This window comes from Vicia villosa, linkage group LG7 (assembly GCF_029867415.1).
Source record: "Vicia villosa cultivar HV-30 ecotype Madison, WI linkage group LG7, Vvil1.0, whole genome shotgun sequence".
Classification (NCBI taxonomy): domain Eukaryota; kingdom Viridiplantae; phylum Streptophyta; class Magnoliopsida; order Fabales; family Fabaceae; genus Vicia; species Vicia villosa.
Genome location: NC_081186.1, coordinates 76,997,592 through 77,024,890, shown reverse-complemented (window position 1 = coordinate 77,024,890; position 27,299 = coordinate 76,997,592). Strand labels below are relative to the sequence as shown.

The window sequence follows — 27,299 nt, the reverse complement described above, 5'->3', positions numbered from 1 at the left end:
AAAATGTATACGACTATACGGGAAAAAATCTATTATTGATCTAAATATTTTTATATACGGAAATTTACAATTGATTCAGATATTTTGTAAACAATACCTAAACATAAATAATATTTGTATATAGGAAAAATCTTTCAATGATATAAATATTTTTATATGTGAAAAATTGTATTTATGATTCAAAAAAATTGTATTAAGAAAAGGTATACGGAAAAAGTACTATTATTGATCTAAATAATTTTATATACAAAAATTTGCAATTGATTAAGATATTTTTATAAATGATACCTAAACATAAATAATATTTGTATATGGGAAAAATCTATTAATGATCGAAATATTTTTATATATGAAAAATTGTATTTGTGATCCAAAAAAATTTGATTAAAAAATGGTATACGAGAAAAAATCTATTATTAATTTAAATATTTTTATATACGAAAATTTACTATTGATCCAAATATTTTTCTAAATGATACCTAAACGTAAATAATATTTGTATACGGGGAAAAATCTATTATTGATCTAAATATTTTTATATTTAAAAAATGTTATTTATGATTCAAAAATTTTGATTCAAATTTTAATTTTAATTTAAAATAAATATATTATTTTAACAAAAGCATGTACCAAATCAGAACACGTGCATATGTACGAGTTTGTTACTGATTCTAAAACCGAAAAGGACACGTATGCAAGTTACACTGCACCAAACGATAGTCAAATCAATGCAACCCACACCAAAACAAGTTACACTTTCACTATGACCGAATATGTATGAAAGCTCACAAATAAATTATCTACCAATAAAATATAAAAAACACATAAATATTGAAAATTGATATTACGTTTTTTATAAAATATATAGTCAACTCTCCTATAATGGAGCAATTTCGTTTGCAAGGAAAAACATGCATTGGTTGGTAAGAACGTTGGATATGTATCGATATCAATATTCTGGAACAAAAAATGTTAAATAAATAAAACACAAATTAAAATTCATAAATAGTGAGAGAAAGTTTGTTGTTGAATATTTAGATTTCGAAACTATTAAACCACAATAAATAGAGCACTACACAAACACTTTCTCACTTGCTCGCTCATTTCTCTTCTCACCTAACATCTCGTTCTCCGCATCTTCATCCTCATCTCTTCCGATCACGATCACCACCATGGGATCCCAGAAAATCAAAGTCGCCAATCCCATCGTTGAGATGGACGGTTCGTTTCTTCGCCTTTCGATCCGATCTGTTATTCCGATCTTATTCCTTAAGCCTCGATTTCATCGATCGATCTCTTATCTTCAATTTTTATTTCATTTTCGTAATTTTGTTATCTTGTCACTGTCTTATCATGTCGATTTTTTCTTCTGTAAATTTTTTGTGGACCATTCTCTCTGTTCTGTTATTTTTGTCTAATTAGTATATTTGATATGTTACGTTAAAGTGAAAAGTTAATAATACATCGCTTTTTCCGTCTCTTTTTAATCTTGCTTTTTGTTTTGTAGAATCTAGATTTACTTTCTGATGCTACTGATTTGTTATTTTAAGTGGAGATTTATGTAATTTATTCTGGAAAAATATGTTAAATTGTAGTAATCATATTACATCAAATGAATAAAAAATGGAATCAGATCAGTATAATTTTTCAAACAAAAAAAGGTGTATGTAAGTGTAATTAGTACTAATCTCATGCGTTGCCAGTGTAATTATCCTGATTTTAAATTTAAATAGTCAATTTATTAGTGGTTAAAGAGAATTAGAATATTCAATTTCTTTCATTTTCATTTCCTTGTTGATTCTGTTTATGCTTTTGGCTTTGGGAAATCATTGTCTTTGTTCTGACGCAGTTTCTTTTTTTTGGTAATCGTATTACAGGAGATGAAATGACTCGAGTTATCTGGAAGTCAATCAAGGATAAGGTGATTAATCATCTTCTTGCACTTATTGTGATCATCGCGGTTTCATTTTTTCTGGAATGAAAATTGTTTCTAATAATGATGTTTTTCTTTTATTCTTTGTGGAATAGCTCATTTTGCCTTTCTTGGAGTTGGACATCAAGTACTTTGACCTAGGACTTCCTTATCGTGATCAGACTGATGATAAAGTTACAGTTGAAAGTGCTGAAGCAACTCTCAAGTATGTTTTTATATAATATGTGCTGATTGTTCGTTTGAGGCATTTAATTTTTGTAGTGCACTGGTTTTTATTTGTTTGTTTCTAATGGTTGCACTTGTACTGCTATGTAGGTATAATGTTGCAATCAAGTGTGCAACTATCACTCCAGGTATCATAGCCAAATCCTAACATATTATTTTAGCTTTTTACCTTTATTCGGACTTGTGTGAATACGTATATGTTTGATGAGTAAGAATAGAGGACATACTATGTATTGCTTGTACATCAACCGTGCTGATCAAAGTTCTGCATGGTATTGTTCTACTTAGTATTAGATATTGGCAGAGCTTATACTGGTGTTATAATTTACAGATGAGGCTCGTGTCGAGGAGTTCGGCCTGAAGAGCATGTGGAGGAGTCCAAATGGGACAATCAGAAACATTTTGAATGGTAACCTATATTTTATTTGTATATGATATTAAATAATGAACACTAGTTGGTTTATACGATCTGGTCCGTCATTGGCAGCTACTAAGTTATAGATGAGTAGACATATATTGGTTTCTTACCTGCGGGCCCTAAAATTTCAGGAACTGTCTTCAGAGAACCTATTATCTGTAAAAATGTCCCTCGCCTTATTCCTGGTACGTATAGAATTTTTTTTTTTTGATTTTCCCTTTTCCTTGATGAATGAAAGTATGTGAATATCTCAAACATTGCCAGGTTGGACAAAGCCAATATGTATCGGAAGGCATGCTTTTGGTGATCAATATAGGGCCACTGATGCAGTTATTAAAGGACCTGGAAAGCTGAAGTTGGTATTTGGTATGTTCCCCTTTTTATTGGTGAATTCTTATCTACCCAACTCAAAAAGTTGGGTAAAGTTACCTTCAATGTAAAATGTCTTGGAAACAACAAAAAAATATACTATTTAATGATTAATTAAATAAGATAAAACTAACTGATGCAATGTGATTGGTGGAAGGTACACTACCCAACTTTTTGAGGTGGGTAGAGAAGTTGTCCCCTTTTTATTTTGGATTGTTTCACAATACTGTATTACTATAGTAAGGATTGTCGAGTTAAAAAGCATGCTGCTACTTCTTATAGAGCTAGTTTTCCAGTATTAATATAAGTTGCCCCTCTGATGATTGTTTTTACGAATTCTTCTCTTGTAGTTCCAGAAGGCCAAGGTGAGACCACTGATTTGGAGGTTTATAACTTCACCGGTGAAGGAGGTGTTGCATTGGCTATGTACAACACTGATGAGGTTGGATTTTCGTTGTCTTTTATTAGTTTTTGTTTGATATATAATATTTCAGTGAAATCTGCTGGTACTGAACTATCTATTGTTTGGTACGTAATGTAGTCTATTCGTTCTTTTGCTGAGGCCTCTATGGCAACTGCTCTTGAGAAAAAATGGCCACTTTATCTTAGCACCAAAAATACAATTCTGAAGAAATATGATGGAAGGTATGCTATTTATTTTTTATTTCTTATCTATTTATTTATTTTCGTAAACCATTGCTATATTGATCCCTGCTTAATCATATTCATTTATTGGTTAAAGATTCAAGGACATATTTCAAGAAGTTTATGAGGCAAGCTGGAAATCAAAGTATGAGGCTGCTGGTATATGGTGAGTGAATGTGCACCTCTTTTTTTTTTTTTTTTGACAAAAAAATTCTTGATATGATATTTATCGTTTATACTTTCACATAATGGATTTGGAAGGTACGAGCATCGACTCATTGATGATATGGTGGCATATGCCCTCAAGAGTGAAGGAGGTTATGTATGGGCATGCAAGAACTATGATGGAGATGTCCAGAGTGATTTCCTAGCTCAAGGTTTATTTGGACATGTTTGTTTATCAGTCACATTCTTTTTGCAATTTCATATGCATTGAATTATTCTCTCTTAACCTAATTTCTATTCACATTTGTTCAGGTTTTGGATCATTGGGTTTGATGACATCTGTATTGGTAAGTGTCATTCCAAATCCTTACTCGTAGTACTTTATATGGGACTTATATTTTTATCCATATGTATTGAAAACTCTCTCCCTCTCTCTGTGTAGTGGTTCTTTAAGAATTAAATAATTAATTTCGTGTGAATGGATTATCAATTAAAACTAATATTTTGTTTATTCATTAAAATAACGCAAATATAGTCCTTTGCAACAGATTGTAAAATGTAATTTATGCTTAATTGGCCTCAATGCATATTTAGTGTTCTGGTGTAAGCTGCTGATTGGTCCTGATGAATTATGGTATGATTTCAGGTTTGTCCTGATGGAAAGACCATCGAAGCAGAAGCAGCCCATGGAACAGTTACCCGTCATTTCAGGGTTCATCAAAAGGGCGGAGAAACCAGCACAAACAGCATAGCATCCATCTTTGCTTGGACAAGAGGTCTAGCCCATAGGTAATTACTGTGCCATAGTTGAGTACAATTGTTTACCCATCGCATCAGAAACTCTGGGGATTAAAAATGCTTATATATTGACAGGGCAAAGCTAGATGACAATGCTAAACTCTTGGAATTCACTGAAAAGCTAGAGGCAGCTTGTATTGGAGTAGTAGAGGCTGGGAAGATGACTAAGGATTTGGCTCTTATTCTTCATGGATCCCAGTATATAACTTATCACTGACGATGCTACATTGACCAAATCATTTTCTTCTCTACTAAACATGATTAATTAACTCTTTGCAATGTAATTTTTGCAGGCTTAAAAGGGAGCATTATTTGAACACAGAGGAATTCATTGATGCTGTGGCAGCCGAGCTTAAATCTAAGATCTCTGCGTAGATTTGTGATTTTAGGTAGGCAGTTACTTGGGTTCCCTTCATTCATATTTTAGCACACAGAAAATAAATGTTGAGACACAAATGGCCATGAAAATACTATATTCTACTTTATCTCGCCACTTATTTAAAGGTTTTTTTCTTCTTTGTTTGATAATATTATCAGATATTGGAGAGAGATTGAAGAGGATCGCATGCACTTTCAAAAGAAATAAGAAAGAGGATCGAAGCCATTGGTCTTGGCTATTTTTTCTTCATTTGTGTGTTGTGTGGGATCGCATGGACTGTGCTTCCCCCGTTTTGTTTGATTTGTGTACCTTTGGATTTTTACTTAGAAAATTAAATGGATTTTGTTTTGCAATCTTTCGGCTGATTTTGCTTTGCATGTTTTATTCTACAAATATATAACACCTATAAGAAGAAAGGAAATATTTCTTTCTAGTTAAAATTTTAATTAAAGCTAGGTTAGTTAGAAGCCAGTAGAATAATATAATAAAATAATTTACATTTACAAAAACAAAAGATTTTTCAGAAAGAAAAAGAACCACCTATGGCTTTGGCGTAGCAGAATCATCATCACCCCCGCCATTTTCTAGACTCTCGAAAACAAAACCCATAGGAAACATTCCCCAAGAAACATAGTAAGCTTCTTCGCCGGGAACAATTGGCGGAAGGGCCTGAACCGAAACACCGTGAAAAGATTTGTTACAATTCTGACACATCAAACAACAACCCTCATAAACCCTAGAATACTCATACAAACGGTAACAATAAGGACAAACAGTCCAAAAACTAACCGTTCCATTTTCCAAACCCTTAACCCCAAGTTCAAAACCCTTATCATACCGAGCCTTTTGAGCAGGATCAGACAAAACGGCCCAAGCATCAGAAACGAGCTTGAATGCTAGTTCTGCAAATGAGAAACGGTTCTTATCAGGATGAAGAAGAAGAGCAAGAGTGCGAAACTGTTTCCTTATGAGATTCAGATCTGGCAACGAATTTCGATCGATTTGAAGAATAGCGTACCAATCGAGGTTGTTGTTGTTGTTGAGATTTAGAGGCTTCTCAGCTGCTTCGAGAACATCAACTATTGCTATTATCTGGTCGGAACCTTCTAGAAGAGGGTCGGCTTCTTGAGCTAGAACCGCTATTTCTCTTGAACCTTTTAGATCTCGTTTCTGTAAGAGCTCTTCTCCGATTTCCAGTAACTGTTCTGCTTCAGCATTGCCTCTTGTGTTCATCTTTTCTCTGTAAGAAGCTTCTGTGGTTTGTTTGTTGGAGGATTCACGGAGAGATTAAATCTTGTTATGGAGAAAAGTTGTGTGCAGTTTCATTTGACATTTGTCTTGTTCGTAGTTTTCAGTAGCACCTGTCGAATTTATTCCATACCACGTTTCAATTTATTGACACCGCGACTTCGCCATGTTCAAGTCTAATATTTCCATTCCTACTCCCTTCTATTCATTTTTTATCCTTTTAGGTAAAAGCTAGAATAAAAGCCCTCTCAATCGATATCGGAATGAACGCTTTTTGATATGGCACCAATTAAGTGTATTGAAAGGGTAATTTAAACATCAAATATAATGGTTAAAGTTGGTTTGAGTGAATTGAAAATCAATAAATTGGTGTCCACTTATATTTAGTTATTTCAAATTGCATTTTATTGAAGCTAAGTACTTTATAAAATTTATGGTATTCTAATCAAAATTTTAAATATTTTATTAAACTTATATTATAAAAATTATTATGATTATGTATGTGTCTCCACCTTCGGCTTGATATTTCACCACCTTCATGCCCTCTACCGTAATAAATAATCATTTCACCACCCTCATACTCTCTACCATAGAAATAGTCTCCTTTCATTTTTTGTGAAACAAAAACAGGAATGTAGTTGAACCAAAAATTCATAAATAAAGACTCTAGTTGTGGAATTGTTGTTGAAAATATGAAATGAGCAGACATGAATATTGATTATGACGTAGTCGATAGAGATTTCTTTGAAAGTTCTAGTGATAATGGTAGTTATGATAATGATTTTAGTATGTAATTTGATGTTATTTTGGTCATTTCTTTCTTAGGTCGTGCGAGAAAGAAAATTGGACTTCTTATGTGAGGAGGTGATAAGCTTAATTCTAAGTTCATCACTAAATCAAAAGGAAAACAGTTTCGAGAAAGATAATCATCTCTTGTAATGGCCATGATGAATGTGTTATTTTGGAGTCTTGTGTTCTAAGGATAATCAACATTGCCCTTTCTCAACTTCACTCCGACAATTGAGCTTTTGTAAGAGGGTTCAAAATCATGTTCCAGGATCTGAGTTTATCTTCGACTATGAGGGTGTTATTCTTCTTTGGTGGGATGAAGATGGCGGACAGTGGGAGTTTGGCGTCCATTAGCGCCCTTTTTGAATATAATATATATTTTTTTCTAATGTTTTAGTTACAAGATGTGGAAGAAGTTTTTTTTGAGTAGGTGGCAGTAACAATTTCTTGGGACAATTTTTACAACGAGGGCGATTAAAATGTGTTAGATCTAATAGAAGTGGAGAGTGATCATGTGGGTGTTGAGGCCTTTATATTTATATGTATGTTTACCATATGATTTTAATATTATATCTTGTCATTGACTTGTTGGACTAATGTATATGTATTTTTGTCATGTAGAAATGATGTAGAAATGATAGTACATTTATAAGCAACAAAGAGGAAGGCATGCCTCAAGAATGCCAAAGTGAAGAAAGCCTGATAAGCTGATGTTCGCAAGAAGAATGGTCTTGTTATAGTCATGGTAAGAAAGCCCGGGAGAAAGGAAAATGGCGAGACCAAACCTTTATCGATAAAACTTATCATCATTGTCCATTATTAGAGCTCTAATGAGTCGAAGGTATCACTAAAAAAGAATTATAAGAAGGATTCGTGAAGAACAAACTATGTGGCAAGGAGAACTCATGGTCCCTTCAGAAGGTTTTTACGGCAGTTTTGCTCGTGGATCACATAACACCTTCTTTGCGGGTTGTCAAGCTCCATAGCATCAATCTCATCGGTTAATACTTTAAATTACTTAATAATATTGAAGTAATGCAAAGATGAATTCTCAACAAATATATCAAATAATGGAGAATTATCTACTACAAAATGTGATTGTTAGGCGAGAATATGAGAATACAACGATCTAGAATCTCTATAAAGGTTCCTGAGCTCATCCCAATGTAAAATCTCTTCTTGATTTAAGATTAGCCTGTGTATAATCTCAGCTTGGTTCAAAATTAGCATTGTGTGTTTCTCTTTCTCTTATTTCTTTTACTTTTTAGTTATTTTCAGTCCTCTATTTCCCATTTATCTTTTTTTTTTCTTCGTCTTATTTACGTGTTAGTTTTACAAATGTTTTTTAACTCGGATTTTACTATAGATTTTGTTTCCAATCAACATTTTTCAAACATATAGAATTTACCCCCTCTTCTAACAAAAGAATTTTCCAAAACACACCTCTAACATTTAATGATGATAGATTTAATACATAACCGTCTCAAACTTTTGAGTGGCCCTGTCAAACAATTACAACCCTCTCAAACAATTACAATTTTTACAAAGGGAAATTGTAAACCCTCAAAATTACAGTTTTTGAAGAAAAAAATTGTAAAACCTCTCCGACTATAATTATAAATCATCTCAATTATTCAACGTCACTCTATATCACATCAAAGCAGTGTTTTAAAAACCGGACCGGCCGGTCGGACCGGTCGAACCGGCCAGGTAATCGGTCTGGTTCAATAGTCAGATCGGGTATGCCATCAAACCGGGAAAACCGGTGGTTTAATTGTTTTTTTTTAAACTTTTTTTTTTAAATTTTTTTAAAAATTTTTAATTTTTTTTTTAATATATTTAGTAGTGTATTACTTAAATAGCATTCTCACATAGTTTTTTTTCGTTAGTGACAAATTAAAAACTTTATTGTCTATTTGTTATCTTTGCTAATACATTTTCTTAAATAGCATAAATATATTGAATTTTATTTGATTTTCTTTTTAGGAGGATCCTATTTTGAATTAAATTTGGTACATATTGGAGTTATTTTGTTATAAACTATTCAATTATATTATGTTGTAATTAGACTTTGTTTAGATTATGTTGTAATTAGACTTTGTTTGCATTTAGACTTTGTAATTTTTTACTATTTTGTTATGTGTGATACCTTTGTTTAAAATTTGAATTTAAGTTATAAAATTGTGAATTTATGATATGATATTTTTAAAAATTTTAAAAGCTAGTTATATTTTTTTAGAGACTGAATCATCCGGTTCGACCGGTTTTATACCTATATAATGACAGGTCTATTCAACCGAGTTATCCGGTTTAATCCGGTTTGGTCGTGCGGTTCGACCAGTAATCCAATGGTTCGACTGATAAACCAATGACCCAGTACCCTCACCGGTTCGATGACCGGTCCGGTTTTTAAAACACTGCATCAAAGTACAACTCATTGCACTCACTCTCTTCAAATTTACCAATTTGAGCTTTAAAGTTGGCAATGCTGTTTAAACTGAGTGAGCTAAGGTAAACCAGACATAGACCGCAACCGTCACCGGGCAATAGAAAAGTAGTTGAACCTCTCTATTAAACATTTTTTTCGCAGCTAAAATCCAAACAGCCATAAACCCCTCTCATCAAATGTCACCAAAACCTTTCAAATTTCCCGCCAAACGTACCGCAACCATTTTCCTTCTAACCACAACTGCCGCCGCCGCATTTACTGTCAACTCCGACGAGTCCTCCCCTCTCGCCGCCGACAAAATCAGAGCTCAAATTCATGGCATCATCCGCACCGCACGCGCCGTCTCCACAGTATAAATTATGATGTTTCCCTCCTTTACCTCATCGCGCTGTTCGATTTCGCTTCTTTACTCTTTCGATTTTCAATTCTCAATGTTACAGGTTGCTTCCACTGTCATTGACTATGAATTCTCACTCCGTGGCCTCCCAAAGAACTCAGATCAGTATCGTAAAGCGAGTTCCCAGGTTTCTGCAATCTCTTAAATCGTTTTCACAGTTTCAATCGGTGGCGACAATTGCAAACGATTTCACAGTCGTTGAGATCGCGTTGGAATAGTTTCGATTTTACTCTGAGATGTTGATGTTTTTGGTGATTAGGTTCATTTACGTTCTGCGGAGAGGTTTCTCAAGTTATGTGAAGCTAACAAGGGGTTTTATGTGAAAGCTGGACAGTTCATTGCTTCGCAAAAAGTGCTTCCCAGAGAGTACTCTTCTACTTTGTCTTCGTTACAGGACCAGGTGTGGCGTGCCTCCTAATGTGTCTATTCGATTTTCTTATTGCTTTTGGTTCGTTATCTTGCTAAAAGGAACATCTTGATGATTTAGGTTGCTCCTCTTCCTTTTAAAGTCATTGAGAAAGTGCTAAAGGATAATCTCGGACCTGATTTCTCTGAGAAGTAAGTTGCACTCACTAACTCAATAATGATTTTGTGAATCTTGTATCTACAATTAGAAAAGGAATAAGAGTAAGTTCCGCTAGGCTCGTTATAAGCAATAGCAATAACCTGAAAACAACTTATGGACATATCATAAGGTTATTGTCATAAGATAGTTCAAATAAGCTCTTTCAAATGCCAATAAAAATACTTGGTTTTACATTTACTATTGGTTTCCTCATGGAAGAGTTCTTTGGTGTTAAATTGTGAATAGTGCATTTGTGATAGGAAGCTAATCCTATCAACACTATAAAACTAGGGTTTTCTAACTAAAGGGGAAGAACACTACAAGCTAAGAGAATAAAAGATAAAATAAACTTTGATTTTTCATTGATTGATTCTAAATGTCTCCATGAGACTACATTATATAACATTCTTAATGGATAATAATAATAACTTAAAAACCCAAACACTACTAAAAGCCCAATAACCATACTAATAATATAAATCCTATTATTACCCTTCTATCATTGCCGCGGGGTTCACATGAACCTTGTCCTCAAAGTTCTAAAAATCAATATGAGAATAGAGATATTATTCCTGGATCCCATTGCTTGAATGAAAAATTGTCACTGATTATTTGCAACACAAAATTCAGAACTTGAAAAATCAATTTTATCATGCAAGGTAATTTTGATTTTCGGAACATGGTAAAGAATTGCACCGCTTTACCATAACTTTTCTCAAATTCCTTCTTTCCATCTTCAGATAAAGCATTGTATACAGCCAACATGCCCTGAGTTGAGATGGTTTTAGATATTACTCCTGTTATGGACTCAACAGTGTTCTTATAAGTAAGATCTTCACTCATTCCATTTTCAGTGTACCTTCTAAACAAGGACTCAACAATTCCATGAACGGCACCCAGTAAAATTCCTCTCTCTCCAAAGATATCACTCTTGTATTCATGCTCTAATGTAGTGGCAAATGTGAAAGGAGAACCAATGACACCAATTTTCTTAATCCCCTTGACAGATCTAGCAGATGCCTTGTTTTTGGGATATGAAGCAGACCATATGGAATTTCCACTCTTGCAACCCACATGCAGCACCTTAGTGATAGGCCAGAACCGCAACCGACAAATGTGTCGCCAATCACTACATCTATTGAAAAAGTGCCGGGAATAACGACCATTAAGAGCAATCTTGCGAGGCATCATTCCAAGAAGCTCCCTCATCAATGCCAGATGGTCCCCATCCCTATCATCGTTATCACCACTGTGAGGATAAAAAGGAACATCACCAGTGGCAAGCTCAAAGCAAAAGCAAGCAAAGAACCACATATCAGCTGGAGTTGAGTAGTTGGAACCAAGAAGAACCTCGGGACATCTATATTGCCTTGTCTGAATATCGTTCGTAAATTGTTTATACGTCCAACAAGCATTACCGAAATCCATCAGCTTGCACTTGTTTAGCACCAAATAATCACCTTGTTGAAATGCGGAAGAAGAAAGAAGCATTGCGGGAATGGGAGAACGAATGAAACGAAGAGTGCGAGAATAATTGAGAAAGAATGCCATTTGAGAAGAATTTGAATAATCTCCAAATTTGTTGTAATATACTATTGACTTTTCAAAATCTTTATCACCATACGTAAGATAAACCGACACTTGAGGCAATTGAATTATTACCATCTCACCAGTGAGAACATCCATCTCCACTTTCACTTGAGAACCTTCGTTTTCAGTTTCGGTTTCAGCACTAACCTCGGAAGCGGCATCAATCTCAATATCGGTTTCCTCAGTAGGATGGTGGCTCTCAATATATGCTACAGCTTCCGATACTTGAGGTTCTGTTTCAGTATGTAGACCAAGTTCAGTCAAGGGTTCAAAGCTTGTTCCCGGTGCATCTGGCCATGCTAATGTCAGTGATTCGATAACTATTTCTATTGCCACAGAATCAAAATTCACAATTTCGGTGTTGTTGTTAGTCGTGGAACCGGTAGGGTCGTGTAACTCCAATGAGATTGAGTGTGGATGATCATTTGTTTCCACGCCACAATTTTGAACCTCAAGATATTCCTCGCCTTCTTCTATTGCTTTTTGTGAATTGATCTGACCCGGGGGTTCAAAACTTGAGTCTACTGCTGGTGAAGGTGTGATTTCTTGAGAAGTCAAAGGGACTTTTGGTGATAATGTTGCAGAAAAATCACAACGTATAGATTCTGTCTCGGCGCTAATATATGAGCCTGCTGAGGCATTCAACACAACTGGATGTTCCGGAGGTCGTGGAGGTTTCGCTATGGTATTCAAAGGGAAACCTTGCTGCAACTCCAAATCTAACTCCCCTGGGAACCATGGTTGTTGGGAACGGTGTTGCATCACGCTGTCACTAAAACCATCATAATCAATTGAACTAGCAGTAGAGTATCCATCACAATCTGCTCTAATTCGAAAACCTTGTCCATCCACAATCCTTTCCTCGTCATTCTCAGCTTCAATAGAAACAATAGAACCAGTATCTTCCGACGTAAGCTCATCAGAAACATAGAGAGGTATTTTATCAAACACCTTATATGCATTATGTTCTAAAACATCATTAAACAACAATATCTTCGCGCCGGTCTCATATGAGTTAAAAACGGATGTTGTTGTTGCAGTCGTAGATGATGTTCCACCAAACAGAGTTGATGTTGTCGAAGCAGATGAAGTTCCTCCAAACGGTGTTATGTAAGACGCAAATCCCAACGGAGTCGAAGAGGTCGAGGACGACGATGGTGCCCCAAACAGCGTTGAAGAAGTCGAAGAGGCCGAGGTAGATGCTCCAAACGGTGGAGAATCCGACGGTGCTCCAAATGGGTTCGAAAAAGATGCTCCAAACTGTGTTGAATTCGCCGATGAAGATCCGAACATAAAAGAAGTCGCGGTGAAAGAAGACAATTCAAAGTTGAAAGCAGAAAATCCGACCATGTTCGGATTATGAGTTTGTTCTGATTGTTGTTTTAGATTTGTTTCAAAGAGAACTTTGGGAAACTTAGCTTTTTGTTTTTTTCGCGAAACAGAAAGCTTTTGAGAATTTTTTTGAGATAATTTCTTAAAAGAGGAATGAGTCACTTGGAGATATTTATCAAAATCTCTTCTATTTCTAGAATAGGTTTGATATTGATGAGAAATTATGGAGGAGGTGTTGGTTGGTTGGAGTTGTTGGTGATAAATATTGTAGTCATATGAATATGAATAAGGAGATGATGAGTAAGATGAATATGGATTAGGGTTAGGTGGATGTGGTGAATATCCATGATTTGGATACAAACTTGGTGATGATGTTGGAACATATGGATTTGTGTAATAGGATGAGAAAAGTTCCCATGGAAAGGATGGAAATGAAGGTGAAGGTGTGATAGGAGTTGTGAAAGAGGGGTTTGTGGGATAGGTAGGAGGGATGCTCCATTGATGAGATGAAGGTGTAGGATAAGGGTAATTCATAGGAGGATTTGAGTACATGATGAAAGCACCAATTGATAGGAAGCTAATCCTATCAACACTATAAAACTAGGGTTTTCTAACTAAAGGGGAAGAACACTACAAGCTAAGAGAATAAAAGATAAAATAAACTTTGATTTTTCATTGATTGATTCTAAATGTCTCCATGAGACTACATTATATAACATTCTTAATGGATAATAATAATAACTTAAAAGCCCAAACACTACTAAAAGCCCAATAACCATACTAATAATATAAATCCTATTATTACCCTTCTATCAATTTGCAAATTTTTTAGCTTGAATTGGACTTACCTTTGAGATGTCATTCACACCTCTTAAATCACCATGTAACATGTTCACTTAGTCTTTTTCATAGATGTTAACAATTTCAACTTTGTCAGGTCTTATTTTTTATGTTAGCATTTGTAGTTTTGTGAACTCCATTATATCAGGTTTTTATCCATTGATGAACAACCTATAGGCGCTGCATCTATTGCTCAAGTTCACCATGCCATACTAAAAAGCGGTCAAGAAGTAGCAATCAAGGTTTGTGTACGAGTGTCAAGACTTAACAGAATTTCTGATGTCTATCCTTATGTCTTATTTCAAATGTTTTTATCTCTGTTCCTGATTAGTTTAGTAATATGGTTTATTTATTCTATCTCCCATAGAACCACATTAATGTGCATCACAATATCAAAATAAGAATATCTATTCCAGTCTAAACTTGGATATAAGAATAATGGATGGGTATAAATGATTTACAGGGTTCAGGGTTACCAGTACTGACTTGTTATGGGTTGGGTTTGAATTATGACGATGCTGTAGACTTATAGCCATTCCTTCTGCTAATGGAATTTATTCTTTCTAATAATCACGATAACTAGAATATTTTTCTGTTTTTGCTGATCATGTGGAATTTGGGTAGAGCATAGTATCACATGGACTGCAAAATGCTAAAAAAAAGTACTTCTGTCATAATCAGGTAAGTTTTAACAAGTCTTTCATTTCCTCCCATGTGATGCTTTTTGTAACACATGATTTGAATTGAGGTAAGCTAAATTTGGAAAACTACTTGAATTGTAAAATCATTTTCTTCCCTGGAAACTAGGTGCAATATCCTTGGATAGAGCAGCAGATGCATTTTGATACAAGAACAATGTATATCCTATCAAAAACTATTGCATGGGTATGCTTTGACTCTTAACAACCCTTATTTTATGTAAGATATTGAAGAATTTATGTTTGATTATTTATTGTACATAGATCTTTATAAGCATTTTGAATGTTGGTCATTATGTAATATTGTTTGTTGATAGCAAAAAGGAAGAGAGTAAAATGCACATGATTTAGGAACTAAAAGTAAATTGATTAATGCAACACTATCTAAGAGCCAGGTTATCTGTAAGATTAATGTTCCAGAGACATTTAATTTTTTTGGCAATGCACTGATTATAGAACTAATAAGAGAGTGTCTCTTGTGTAGTTGGAAGTGATACCAAAGATTTGTTGAAGTTGTAAAGTAAAATGAATAAAAAAGGAAAATAAAGAATGGAGTCCTTGAATTATGATTATTGTTTGTTATAATGAGACAAAAGACTTAGCATCAACCTTTACTCATACTAATAGTACTCCCAGTTCTGATAAAATAGAGAAACTAATTATGATAATAACTCAAAGTTTGGAGATTAGTCCTTTACTCATACTTTCATATTATCTAACACTTCTTTTCAAAATTAAAGCTTCTAGAGCTCTAACCTAGCACAGAGAGAGTATCTTCCTTGCCACACAACCTAATGCCCACCAAATTAGATAGTGGTTTTATTTGCACTTCATATGTGTCCTCCCAAGCAACCTTGTAGATCTTCTAACGAGAGGGCTTAAGAACATTTACTTTGAAAATTGTTTTCAGGCAATGATAGATATACATTCACTAGCTTGAGGGTGAGTGTTGTAAATAATTTATTTTACTATTGTTATTTTTAGTATTATTAATAGTAATTCATGTTTGGACTTTTAGTGAGGCCTATTAGGTTAGAATACTCTATGTAAAGAGATTAGTGCTTGTATATTTAATATCTCAAAATGTAATATTCATATTTAAAAAAGTCCAATAGGATATTTATTTATTTTAAAATCAAGTGTAATAATAAATTTAAATAATTGATTAAATATTTTATTTTAATTAATTAATTAAACTAATTCTTAAAATTTTACATTATTTTGTTTATGCTGTTTCTTTGTATTAAAACTCCTTCCTTTTGCTGCAGCTATACCCTCAATACAGGTTTGAGTGGCTACCATTAACATTTGCCAAAACTGTCTCTTCAGAACTTGGTTAGTAACAAAGCTTCGTAATTATAGCAGACTGCTACTCCCTATCTGAAATGAATTCTATAGCTCTGCTATCACATTTTTCTGTTTGTTTCTGTGAATAGGAATTAGTTTAAATGTAATTATTTAGTGTAATTACCGATATAGCCCTGTAACCTTTATATATACGAGAAATAATAATGAGAAAAGTATCAAGCCAAGAATTATTGACATGGTATCAGTAGGTTTTCGATCAAACCTGTGAGTTTTAGGTTAATCTTGGCTTTATTCAGCGACACCCCACTGGGTCGCTCTTGAAATCGTCTCGGTAGATCTCGTTTCTCGGTAATTGAAATCATCTCGGTTCTCGGTAATCTCTTCCAAGATTGCGATTCTAATCTCGTGTTATCGTATCGGTGTCGGCAAATATTCTGAATTAGGGTTTTGACTCTGTGTCGGCAATTATTCTGAATTAGGGTTTTGACTCTGTGTCGGCAATTATTCTGAATTAGAGTTTTGACTCTGTGTCGGCAATTATTCTGAATTAGGGTTTTGACTTGGTGTCGGCGAGTATCCTGAATTGGGGTGTTGATTTGGTGTCGGCAAGTATTTTCTTCAGTGTTCCGTTGGTGTTTCTTGTTTCACGTTAACAAAATTGTTACGTTAACAAAATTGTTACGTTAACAAAATTGTTCTTAAGTCATCTCTGATATTATGGCTTCCGAAGAAGAGATAGATCATATTTGTGTTCGTTTTACCGGAAAGAATTATCTTGTTTGGGAATTTCAGTTTCGGATGTATGTCAAAGGGAAAGGATTATGGAGTCACTTGGACGATGTCTCTTTGGCACCGTTAGAGACAACTGACTTAGATGCATGGGAAATAGAAGATGCTCAGATTATCACTTGGATTCTCGGTACTATTGATCCTCACATGATTAATAATTTGCGATCTTTTTCCACTGCCCAAGAAATGTGGAACTACTTGAAGCGTATCTATAACCTAGACAACGCGGCCAAACGTTTTCAGTTGGAGCTAGACATTGCCAATTACAAACAAGGCAATCTGTCTGTTCAAGAATATTATTCTGGTTTTTTGAATTTGTGGACAGAACACTCTGCAATTATACATGTTGATGTTCCCAAAAGTTCTCTCGCGGATGTCCAAGAGGTCTACAATACTAGTAGGCGAGATCAATTTCTCATGAAGCTTCGTGCAGAATTTGAGGTTGTCAGAGGTGCTTTGCTGAATAGGAATCCCGTTCCCTCTTTAGATACATGTGTTGGTGAACTTCTCAGAGAGGAACAACGTCTTGCTACTCAAGGATTCATGTCTCACGATGTTGTCATTTCTGAGTCTGCTATGTTTGCATATGCTCCTCAGAGTAGAGGTAAAGGTCGTGATATTCGACATGTCCAATGTTTCTCTTGCAAACAATTTGGACATTTTGCTCAGAGTTGTAGTAAGAAGTTTTGTAATTATTGCAAGAAGCGGGGCCATATTATCTCTGATTGTCCCACCCGTCCTCCACGATCAGCACAACGTTCGGTGCAAGCATTTCCTGCTAGTACAAGCTCTGCAGTTGGTTCTTCCATCACCAATCCATCTAATGGTGGTGCTCTCCAACCTGAAATAATCCAACAGATGGTACTTTCCGCTCTATCAACCTTGGGAATTCAGGGTAAGTCTTCGAATGTTTCCTGCCCGTGGTTTCTTGATTCTGGTGCATCCAATCACATGACCGCCTCTTCTGAATACTTGCACAATTTACATTCTTACCATGGTAATCAGAAAATTCAAATTGCGGATGGTAATGCTCTCTCTATCACGAATGTTGGTGACCTCAACTCTGATTTTCGGGATGTGTTTGTAGCACCTGGCCTTGCTTCCAATTTATTATCTGTTGGTCAATTGGTTGATAATAATTGTAATGTAAATTTTTCTCGTGATGGTTGCCTTGTGCAGGAACAGGTGTCGGGGAAGGTGGTTGCGAAGGGGCCTAAAGTGGGAAGACTGTTTCCACTTCAGTTTATTTCTAGTCATTTATCTCTTGTTTGTAAAAATGTCTTGAATTCTTATGAGGATTGGCATAGAAAATTGGGTCATCCTAACTCTGCTGTTTTATCTCATTTATTTAAAAATGGTTTATTGGAAAATAAAAGTGTTGTTTCTAATGCCTCTCTTTCATGTTCTGTTTGCAAATTAGCTAAAAGTAAAACACTTCCTTTTCCGTCTGGTGCTTATCGGGCTTCCTCTTGTTTTGAACTGATTCATAGTGATGTATGGGGTATGTCTCCTGTAGTTTCTCATGCTCGCTATAAATATTTTGTCACATTTATTGATGATTATAGTCGTTTTACTTGGATATATTTTCTTCGGTCTAAATCTGAAGTGTTTTCTATGTTTAAGAAATTTCTGACATACGTTGAAACTCAATTTCATGAAAATGTTAAAATTTTTCGCTCTGATTCTGGTGGTGAGTACATGTCTCGTGAGTTTCAAGAATTTCTTCAACAAAAAGGCATTTTGTCTCAACGATCTTGTCCCAATACCCCCTAACAAAATGGGATGGCAGAACGCAAGAATCGTCATTTGCTTGATGTGACCCGCACTTTACTTCTTCAAGCTTTTGTACCACCCAGATTTTGGGTGGAGGCTCTTTCCACAGCTGTCTTTTTGATCAATCGTCTTCCTTCTACGGTTATTGATCTCGATTCTCCTTTTTTTCGTCTTTTTAAAATTCAGCCTAATTATAATGATTTACATACTTTTGGATGTGTTTGTTTTGTTCACTTACCTCCATTTGAAAGGCATAAGCTTGGAGCGCAATCTGTTCAATGTGCGTTTATGGGGTATAGTCACTCTCATAAGGGATTTGTGTGTTATGATGTCACTAACCATCGTTTTCGCATTTCTAGGAATGTGACATTTTTTGATAATCAGTTTATGTTTCCATGTGTTTCTGCTGTCATGAATGATATTGTTACTCTTCCTAAGTTTTCTATTATGCCTCAATCTATAGAACGCTATAAACCAGGTCATGTATATATCAGAAAACACAAACAGCAGGTTCCCACACCCCTTCCCGACGCTGAACCGCCACCTGATCCAGTAACGGTTGAACCACGACGTTCTGGTCGAATATCTCGAGCACCAGATAGATATTCACCAGACAGGTATGATTCCTCACATACTTCTCTGACTGCCACACTCTCTAGCATATCTATTCCTACTTGCTATTCACAGGCTGTTAAAGATGTACGTTGGATAAAAGCAATGAATGAGGAACTTCAAGCTCTTCAAGAGAATTTCACATGGGATATTGTCTCTTGTCCTCCTGATGTTAAACCCATTGGCTGCAAATGGGTGTATTCTGTGAAATTGAATTCTGATGGGTCCCTCAACCGTTTCAAGGCTCGCTTGGTTGCCTTAGGAAACAAACAGGAATATGGAATTGATTATGATGAGACATTTGCACCGGTTGCCAAAATGACATCTGTTCGTACGGTACTCTCTATAGCTGCTTCTAATGGGTGGGCTCTTCATCAATTAGATGTGAAAAATGCTTTTCTTCATGGTGACCTGGCGGAAGATATTTATATGACTCCTCCTCAAGGTTTATTTCCGTCATCTAAGGGTGTGTGCAAGCTCAAACGCTCCTTATACGGTTTGAAACAAGCGCCTAGAGCATGGTATGAAAAATTTCGCTCCACTCTACTTGGGTTTTCCTTTACTCAGAGTCAGTACGATTCTTCTCTATTTATTCATAGAACATCTACTGGAATTGTCCTACTTCTTCTGTATGTTGATGATATGATTATTACTGGTTCTGATCATGCTTCCATTCAAAGCCTTAAACAGCAGCTACAAGCAGCGTTTCATATGAAAGATCTTGGTAATTTGCATTATTTTCTTGGTCTTGAGGTTCATTCTACACCCAAGGGCATATTCCTCCATCAACACAAGTATGCCACAGATTTAATTTCTATGGCCGGTCTGCAATCGGCTAATCCAGTGGATACTCCTCTTAAGGTTAATGTTAAATATCATCGTGATGATGGTGATCTGTTGCATGATCCCTTATTGTATCGTCAACTCGTGGGTAGCCTTAATTACTTGACTATTACTCGCCCTGACATATCATTTGCTGTTCAACAAGTCAGTCAATTCATGCACTCTCCTCGCCACCTTCACTTGGCAGCAGTTCGTCGTATAATTCGTTACTTGAAGGGAAGCTCTCATCGTGGTTTATTCTTTCCTACTGGAGTTCCTCCTAAATTGAGTGCTTATAGTGATGCTGATTGGGCAGGGTGCCCTGATACTCGACGATCTGTCACTGGTTGGTGCATGTTTCTTGGCTCTTCATTGATCTCATGGAAAAGTAAGAAACAAGCGAGAGTCTCTAAATCTTCTACTGAATCTGAGTATCGTGCCATGTCTGCTGCTTGTTCTGAAATAATTTGGCTTCGTGGTCTTTTGGCTGAACTTGGATTTCCTCAAATAGAGCCAACTTCACTTTATGCTGACAATACCAGTGCCATCCAAATTGTTGCGAATCCTGTTTTTCATGAACGCACCAAACATATTGAAGTTGATTGTCACTCAATCCGTGACGCTTATGATGACAGAATAATATCACTTCCTCATGTCAGTACTCAGTTGCAGATTGCAGATATTCTTACCAAGACTGTTCCGCGTCCACGTCATCAGTTTCTTGTTAGCAAATTGATGCTTATTGACAAGCAGCATCAATTTGAGGGGGGATGTGAATAAGAATTAGTTTAAATGTAATTATTTAGTGTAATTACCGATATAGCCCTGTAACCTTTATATATACGAGAAATAATAATGAGAAAAGTATCAAGCCAAGAATTATTGACAGTTTCGCATTAGTGCATATTGTTTGATTAGCTGTGAATCTGCAACCATATTGTCTCCTAGAAAATTGTGCTATTTGTTCATGTTCCATCTATTAGTTATTGCTCAGTATTTAAATTTAAGTTTGAATGCAATTAAAGATAAGCAGTCTAAAATCAATTAACCAACTAAACGTATTCAGTTTTTTTTTCTGCTTTGGTAAATATGACTTTAGCATTTAAAGTTAGAGATGAATGAACGAGTGAGCTGTATTCCCCACAGATTTTGTTCAGGAGGCAAGGAATTCTGAGAGAGCTACCAAAAATTTCAGAAACAACAAAATTGTCAGAATTCCTCATGTATTCTGGGTATGATAACTGAGTGCAATTTTATTCCTCCTATTGACTATCCACATACTACCCCTGTTAGATATATGTTATTGGACTTCTAGTATAAATTTATAACTATGCTAAAGGTAGTTTAGTCTTTTTATGCTTGACTGTATATTCTCTTTATAATTCTTGTATTCACAAATTTTTGTCATTCTAGTTGAAACTCTAGATTCTTTCTTCTTCCCCTCTTTCTATATGAATCTCTGTTAGGATCTCTTTGAGAAATTAATATGATCCTTTCAAATATTCAACTATATTATTTCTTTACCAAAATACCTCTAATTATTTTACACTAACAAACAAGCCATAAATACTATAAGAAACTTGGAAAAATAATATCAATTGTTAACAAATTTAATTGGCTTATATATGTTAAGAAATGTGGGTGGGCTTAACTCATCCCTACAAAACCGGCTTAGAGGGTGAGGATTGCCCCCACTTATAAGGACATGTTTAGGTCATACATTATCCGATGGGAGACTCTTTAACACACCCCCTCACGCCCAGGACCGGACATCTAGAGCATGGAAATAAATGGTGGGTGGCCCGATAACGAAAACCTGATAGCAGGTGGCCCACCGGATCTTAAACTAGGTTCTAGTACCATGTTAAGAAATGTGGTTGGACCTAACTCTTCCCTACATAACCCGCTTATAGGGTGATGATTGCCCCCACTTATAAGGACATGTTCAAACCATACATTACCCGATGTGGGACTCTTTAACAATATATGTAATTAGTCCCTGCAAATATTCTACTTTTTTATTTTAGTCCTATAATTTTTGTTTGACTTTGGTCAATTAAATTTTTTTTTTGTTGCTTTTAGTCCTTGTTCTTTTGTTTTAATCATTGCAAAATTGATTTATATTAGAATTGATCCATGTAATATGTCCAGTATTTGATTTTAGTCCTAGACTAAAATCAAATATTTTACATAATACAATGATCAATTCCAATATACACTAATTTTGGAACGACTAAAGCAGAAGAACAATAACCGTAAGCAAAATAATTTTTTCTTGCAAAGACCAAAACCAAACTTAAAAAGATTACAGGATTAAAACAAAAAGTGTTATATTTGCAAATACCAATCGCATATTTAAACCAATTTAATACTACTTTATTTCTTAATATTTATTATACTACTTACCAACTTCGCATTATACTGATGCATGCAGGAGTTGACAACAAGGCAAGTTCTAACAATGGAGTTTTATACAGGACACAAGGTATGATGGACCTATAATGTCAATAGATGATTATTTATGGAAAATAATGTCATTATAGTAGTTCTAAGAAATGACTTCTACTATATTTGCAGCCACTATAATACCTCTAAATTTCGTATGTTAAATTGTTCTGCTTGAGGCACCAGGGTTGTTTTGTCTTCTTTATTCTCTTGCCAATTCAATCTAATACCATGTATACTTTTGACTGTCCCCATTTGGTTAGGCAACATATAAGCGACAAAAATTGTCAAGATCCTAAGGTGAATCTTTTGTGATGTTCAAAGGGGAGCCTTGGTGCAACAGTTGGAGTTGTTGCCATGTTTATAGGTCACCAGTTTGAGTCAATAATTTGTATAACGTGATATTAAAATGATGAATTTGTATAACATTGTGAAATACTAAAGTACTAAAATGAACTCTTGAGATTAACATTAAGGGACATAAAGGGATAGCGGCGCACTTTGCTACCCGTTTGCCTGCCATTTCTGTATAATCTTTATTATATATCATATTCCATTGATATAAAAAAAAAAAAGATAAATGACCAAAATAAACTTTCAGTAAAAGATAAATAAAGGAACAAAAGTATATTTTAGTCTTTATTTTATACGTGAAGATTGCAAAGAATAATCGTTAAACGCAATTTAAAGAGAGTAATTAAGCTATAATTATTTTCTAATATGCATTGAACCAATTTCACTCACTGCAAAAAGTGTTCACTACTTGAAAAGTGGAAGTTCCACTGGAACAGTAACGTGGTTCTGTTTCCAACATTATATTTTATATATATAATTATATTGTACTCACATATTACCTAGTGGGATAAGGCTTGGTTGTTTTTGTTGTATATTGTACATAGATGTGTATTTGCATGCATGTGTGTGTTCTACAAAGAAGGATCATCATGAATTCATGATATGTATGATAATTGTTTTTCCTTTTGAGTAGAAAAAGAATGACAGACAGAAACAAAAATATGAATATTGACATCTGGATATAGTGAATATTGAGATCTGGATATAGTATATTGCAATGTAAACTTGACTCTATATTGAGACAAATGGGCTTATCTTCTGAAATATCGGAAGATTGACTCATTCTGATTGTAGTAGGGACTTTTTATTCTGGTGAGCAGAACCAAAACTCTACTATTGAAGTCGTATAGTATTCTGCTAAGATTGTGCAAACTTGTGCATGTCCCAGTAAAATATTCGTGTAGTATATGAACATGAAAGTTAGTCTCTTATGATCCATTTCATATTATGTTACCCTAGTGTGCTTGTAGTAATGTTGCTATTCAAGTTGTGCTTTCTTTTAGGTTTCTGAATATTACGTTATGTATTGTTACATTCTATTAATAGGATGCTTACTAAATTTCAGATTGATGACTTGGATTTTCTGAGTAAGATTGGGGTTGATCCAGAAAAGGTTAACTTGTTACAGCTTTTGTGAACTCACGGAAACTGTATTTTTACGTTCTTTAGCAATTGGTTTATGATTAGTGTACAAAATCTGAAAATATCACTCAGTTTGTCCTACTCTAGTATGGCTAAATCATAAGTGCTAACTACTAAACTGATGGATTATTGGATTCTAAACCTGTTACTGAAGGTAGCGAAATCACTGATTGAGCTGTTTGCTGAAATGATATTTGTGCATGGTTACGTACATGGTGATCCACATCCTGGTAATATACTAGTTTCTCCTGAAGGCCGTAATGGTTTTTCTTTGGGTACGTACTTGTTTATCTGATATCATTTTTCTCTAATTGTACTCAATTGAAACTTAGAAGTGCGGAAGAATTGAATTTTGACCCACCCCTGACCCCTTTGGAACCGTTTTGCAGTTCTTCTAGATCATGCAGTTTACAGGGAATTAGATGAAGAATTTAGAAAAAACTTTTGTCAGTTATGGGAAGCTTTGGCTCTCAAGGACTCAAAGAAAACAATGTGGCTTGGTGAGCGATTTGGTGCTGGGAAGTATTCTCGATACTTGCCAATCATTTTCACCGGAACAACTATAGAAAGGTTCCTCCAGAACTTTTTGTTTATTGATACATATAATTCTAGTTTACTTTTTGAGTAAATTTCATTTTGGAGATAGTAGTTCTTAACCGTGGTTTTCATGTGTTGGCGGATGAAAATTCCGACTATATAGTAGAAACCACTAGAATTGGTTTTCAGATCCGGGTTGCATGGCCTGATTCAAACATTACTGTTAATGCTCTCATTCTGCGAGCTCAGAATCGCACGTTTTGGAGCTCATTTGATACACGAGTGATTCGTTGGAGCAGAATTTTTTAACATATTTGTTGTGCTACATAATTAAATGTTTCACCTCTCTGATTCCCAGCCTATGATTTATTGCTGGAAACTCCTTGATAGATATATGCTGAAAGATGAAAAAAGTTTGTTGTGTTGATGAACTTGTTATGTTTTGCTGTCTTTTGTCTGATACTGTTCTTTTGGAATGGCATCTCGTTCTCTTTTCTTATCTTTGCTCCGAATAATTATTTTTAGCTTAAAAAGTTATGATGTAACTTTTTTTGTGCGAGTTGCAGCAAATATTCTTCTGGAATGTCAATCAAGGAAAAAGATACTATGAAACAGGAATTGAAATCTCTGATGTTTGAGGACCTGTCTTTTTTCATGGAGTCTATGCCACCAGATTTTATTGCTATATTGCGTGTAGAGTAAGAAACAGTGTTCATACTTGTTCTATTGGATGCTAAAATTTGTTACTTCATGTCCCTGATATACCTTCTTATTTTTAGTGCACTGCTAAGGTCTACCATTAGAAAGATGGATGTCTCACGGCTCATTAGATTGCTAACTTACACCAAATATGCAGTATATGGACGCCTCCATCCAAAATTTGACGGTGAATTGTGTCAAATGCCTGAAACAAATGTTTGTAAGTTACCTTGTAATTTCTTGTCTACATGAAAGAATGCCTCGATTGTCTAGGCCTTGCAGAATGAATTTTGCATCTTATCTTTCTTCTTTTTGTTCTTCCAGATTTTGCTGTGAAATCCGTTTTCTTAAGTTTCATATCAACATTAAAATATTATCACATCCTAATCAAAATTCTTATTGGTGAGAACTCTTTTTACTCATAATTTGATCAATAATTACCACCTCAAGGTTGAACTAACGACTGTCTTTTTTCTTCCTTTATCAGGGGCCATTGACAGTACCCCTTGGCAACAAAAAGTGAAGAATGTACATAATTACCTGTATCGCAAGTTTGGTTGTAGTGACTTATGGAGCATTCTAGTCCATTCTGTCTTTCTTCTTTTTTGTATGCGTCCAGCATCATAATGCTTTGTTTTGAATATTGAATTCTGTTTAGTCTAGAGGGAAAACTTGTCTAATGGTATACAAGCTCCATCCTGATGCAGCTTGCCAAAAAAAAAAAAACAGAGTTCCATCTTTGGATGCATTCCAAAAGCAAGTTTATATTACCTTTAGAATAACACATTTTCTGTCAAATGTCACAAACCGAGTAAAATAAGCTATCGAATTAAAAACTTACACATTGAATGATACAAGTTACATATTTTGTATGCCAAAGTCACACTGAAGCTTCTAGCACTTAATTTGTAATTTTACTTTATAGTGCGCCTTATAAACAATTTATTCAGATTTATCTATTAACATGTGCAATCATGAGTATTTAGAAGAGCTTAAAAATGATTTATTAATATGTTTATCAATTTTATCATGTCGTCCCTTTTTATTTTGGTGAAGGCCTACATAACAATTGAAATTGTTATAATATTTGGAAGACTCGCCAGCTGTCACACACTCGCGACTCTTTCCTGTTTATGAGAAGAGTTTGTGATTTGAACCACACAAGATTATGAAGAATAAGTTAGGGAATGCAGTTGCTCACTCTTTTCTATTAAGGCTCGTGGACGTGTGATTCGCATCGTCCCATAAAAAACACACAACGAAATTCTTCTCAAGTCACTTAATAAATACTAATGGGAACCACACTTTCATGAGCCTTAAGCAATGAAAAATGGTGAGCGGGTGCATTCCTTAACTTATTCTTCTTCTATTCATAGTCTTTTGTGTGGTTCAAGTCTCAAACTTTCAAAAAGTAGAGATGAGTGAGTGTCCTTACATTGAGATTAATTCACCATTATCTAACAAAAAACACCAACTAATTCAATTTTCTTTCCTTTAATTGGACATGTTACTTCCTTTCGATCGCAGATAGGTAACAAATAAGACTTCACTCAGAGCGCTGTCTTAATACTAGAATGCGAATGTGATTTCGTCCACTAAAAAACACAAACAAACAGAAACTTTTGAGCAGAACTACGACGCTCTGATTCTTCAAAAGGGATACGTAGGCATTAGGCCGCGGGGCCTAAGCAAGCACAGTTTTAAATTTTGTTTCTTTTCCTCGTATTTTCTTTATTTTCTTTTGTATGCATTCTCTTTTATCGTTAAGCTTTAGACTAATAGATTACACTATTAAATTAGAACAAACAAGAGTGGATACACAAATTTTGGGATAGGCCATACGCCCATATTTGTGTTTTCTCTTTGTAATAACAAACTTAATATTAGTTTAATATTAGTTTAGTGATCAGCGAGTTTGAATATAAGTCTACTTAAGATACTTAATCTATATTATGAGTATGGCTGTTATCGGTCTGG

At 34.9% G+C, this 27,299-nt stretch overlaps 3 protein-coding genes across 5 annotated transcripts; 2 read left to right on the top strand and 1 right to left on the bottom strand.

The window, feature by feature from the left end:
* Window positions 1-1,054: 1,054 nt before the first annotated feature.
* On the top strand, window positions 1,055-5,285 carry LOC131620897 (isocitrate dehydrogenase [NADP], chloroplastic). Its single transcript, XM_058892083.1, has 16 exons — window positions 1,055-1,221; window positions 1,878-1,921; window positions 2,029-2,138; window positions 2,249-2,286; window positions 2,490-2,567; window positions 2,708-2,761; window positions 2,841-2,942; window positions 3,296-3,387; window positions 3,487-3,590; window positions 3,688-3,756; window positions 3,852-3,967; window positions 4,068-4,102; window positions 4,402-4,544; window positions 4,629-4,751; window positions 4,847-4,942; window positions 5,091-5,285. The coding sequence occupies exons 1-15, from the start codon at window positions 1,173-1,175 to the stop codon at window positions 4,926-4,928; spliced, it is 1,239 nt and encodes a 412-aa protein (XP_058748066.1). The 5' UTR covers window positions 1,055-1,172; the 3' UTR covers window positions 4,929-4,942; window positions 5,091-5,285.
* Window positions 5,286-5,393: 108 nt separating this feature from the next.
* LOC131620898 (uncharacterized) lies at window positions 5,394-6,384 on the bottom strand. The gene has a single exon (XM_058892084.1). The coding sequence runs from the start codon at window positions 6,163-6,165 to the stop codon at window positions 5,473-5,475; it is 693 nt and encodes a 230-aa protein (XP_058748067.1). The 5' UTR covers window positions 6,166-6,384; the 3' UTR covers window positions 5,394-5,472.
* Window positions 6,385-9,404: 3,020 nt separating this feature from the next.
* On the top strand, window positions 9,405-26,683 carry LOC131620896 (uncharacterized). 3 transcript variants are annotated; one of them, XM_058892080.1, is made up of 17 exons: window positions 9,405-9,768; window positions 9,859-9,942; window positions 10,075-10,215; window positions 10,303-10,373; window positions 14,291-14,384; window positions 14,767-14,823; window positions 14,950-15,027; window positions 16,109-16,175; window positions 21,291-21,376; window positions 22,579-22,629; window positions 24,010-24,057; window positions 24,241-24,361; window positions 24,476-24,656; window positions 25,190-25,321; window positions 25,403-25,542; window positions 25,647-25,724; window positions 25,810-26,680. In XM_058892080.1, the coding sequence occupies exons 1-17, from the start codon at window positions 9,595-9,597 to the stop codon at window positions 25,947-25,949; spliced, it is 1,743 nt and encodes a 580-aa protein (XP_058748063.1). In that variant the 5' UTR covers window positions 9,405-9,594; the 3' UTR covers window positions 25,950-26,680. The 3 variants fall into 3 exon arrangements, with proteins under 3 accessions (XP_058748063.1, XP_058748064.1, XP_058748065.1); XM_058892081.1 differs by lacking the exon at window positions 24,010-24,057 and having other exon boundaries at window positions 25,810-26,683; XM_058892082.1 differs by lacking the exon at window positions 14,767-14,823.
* The last annotated feature ends 616 nt before the right edge of the window (window positions 26,684-27,299 follow it).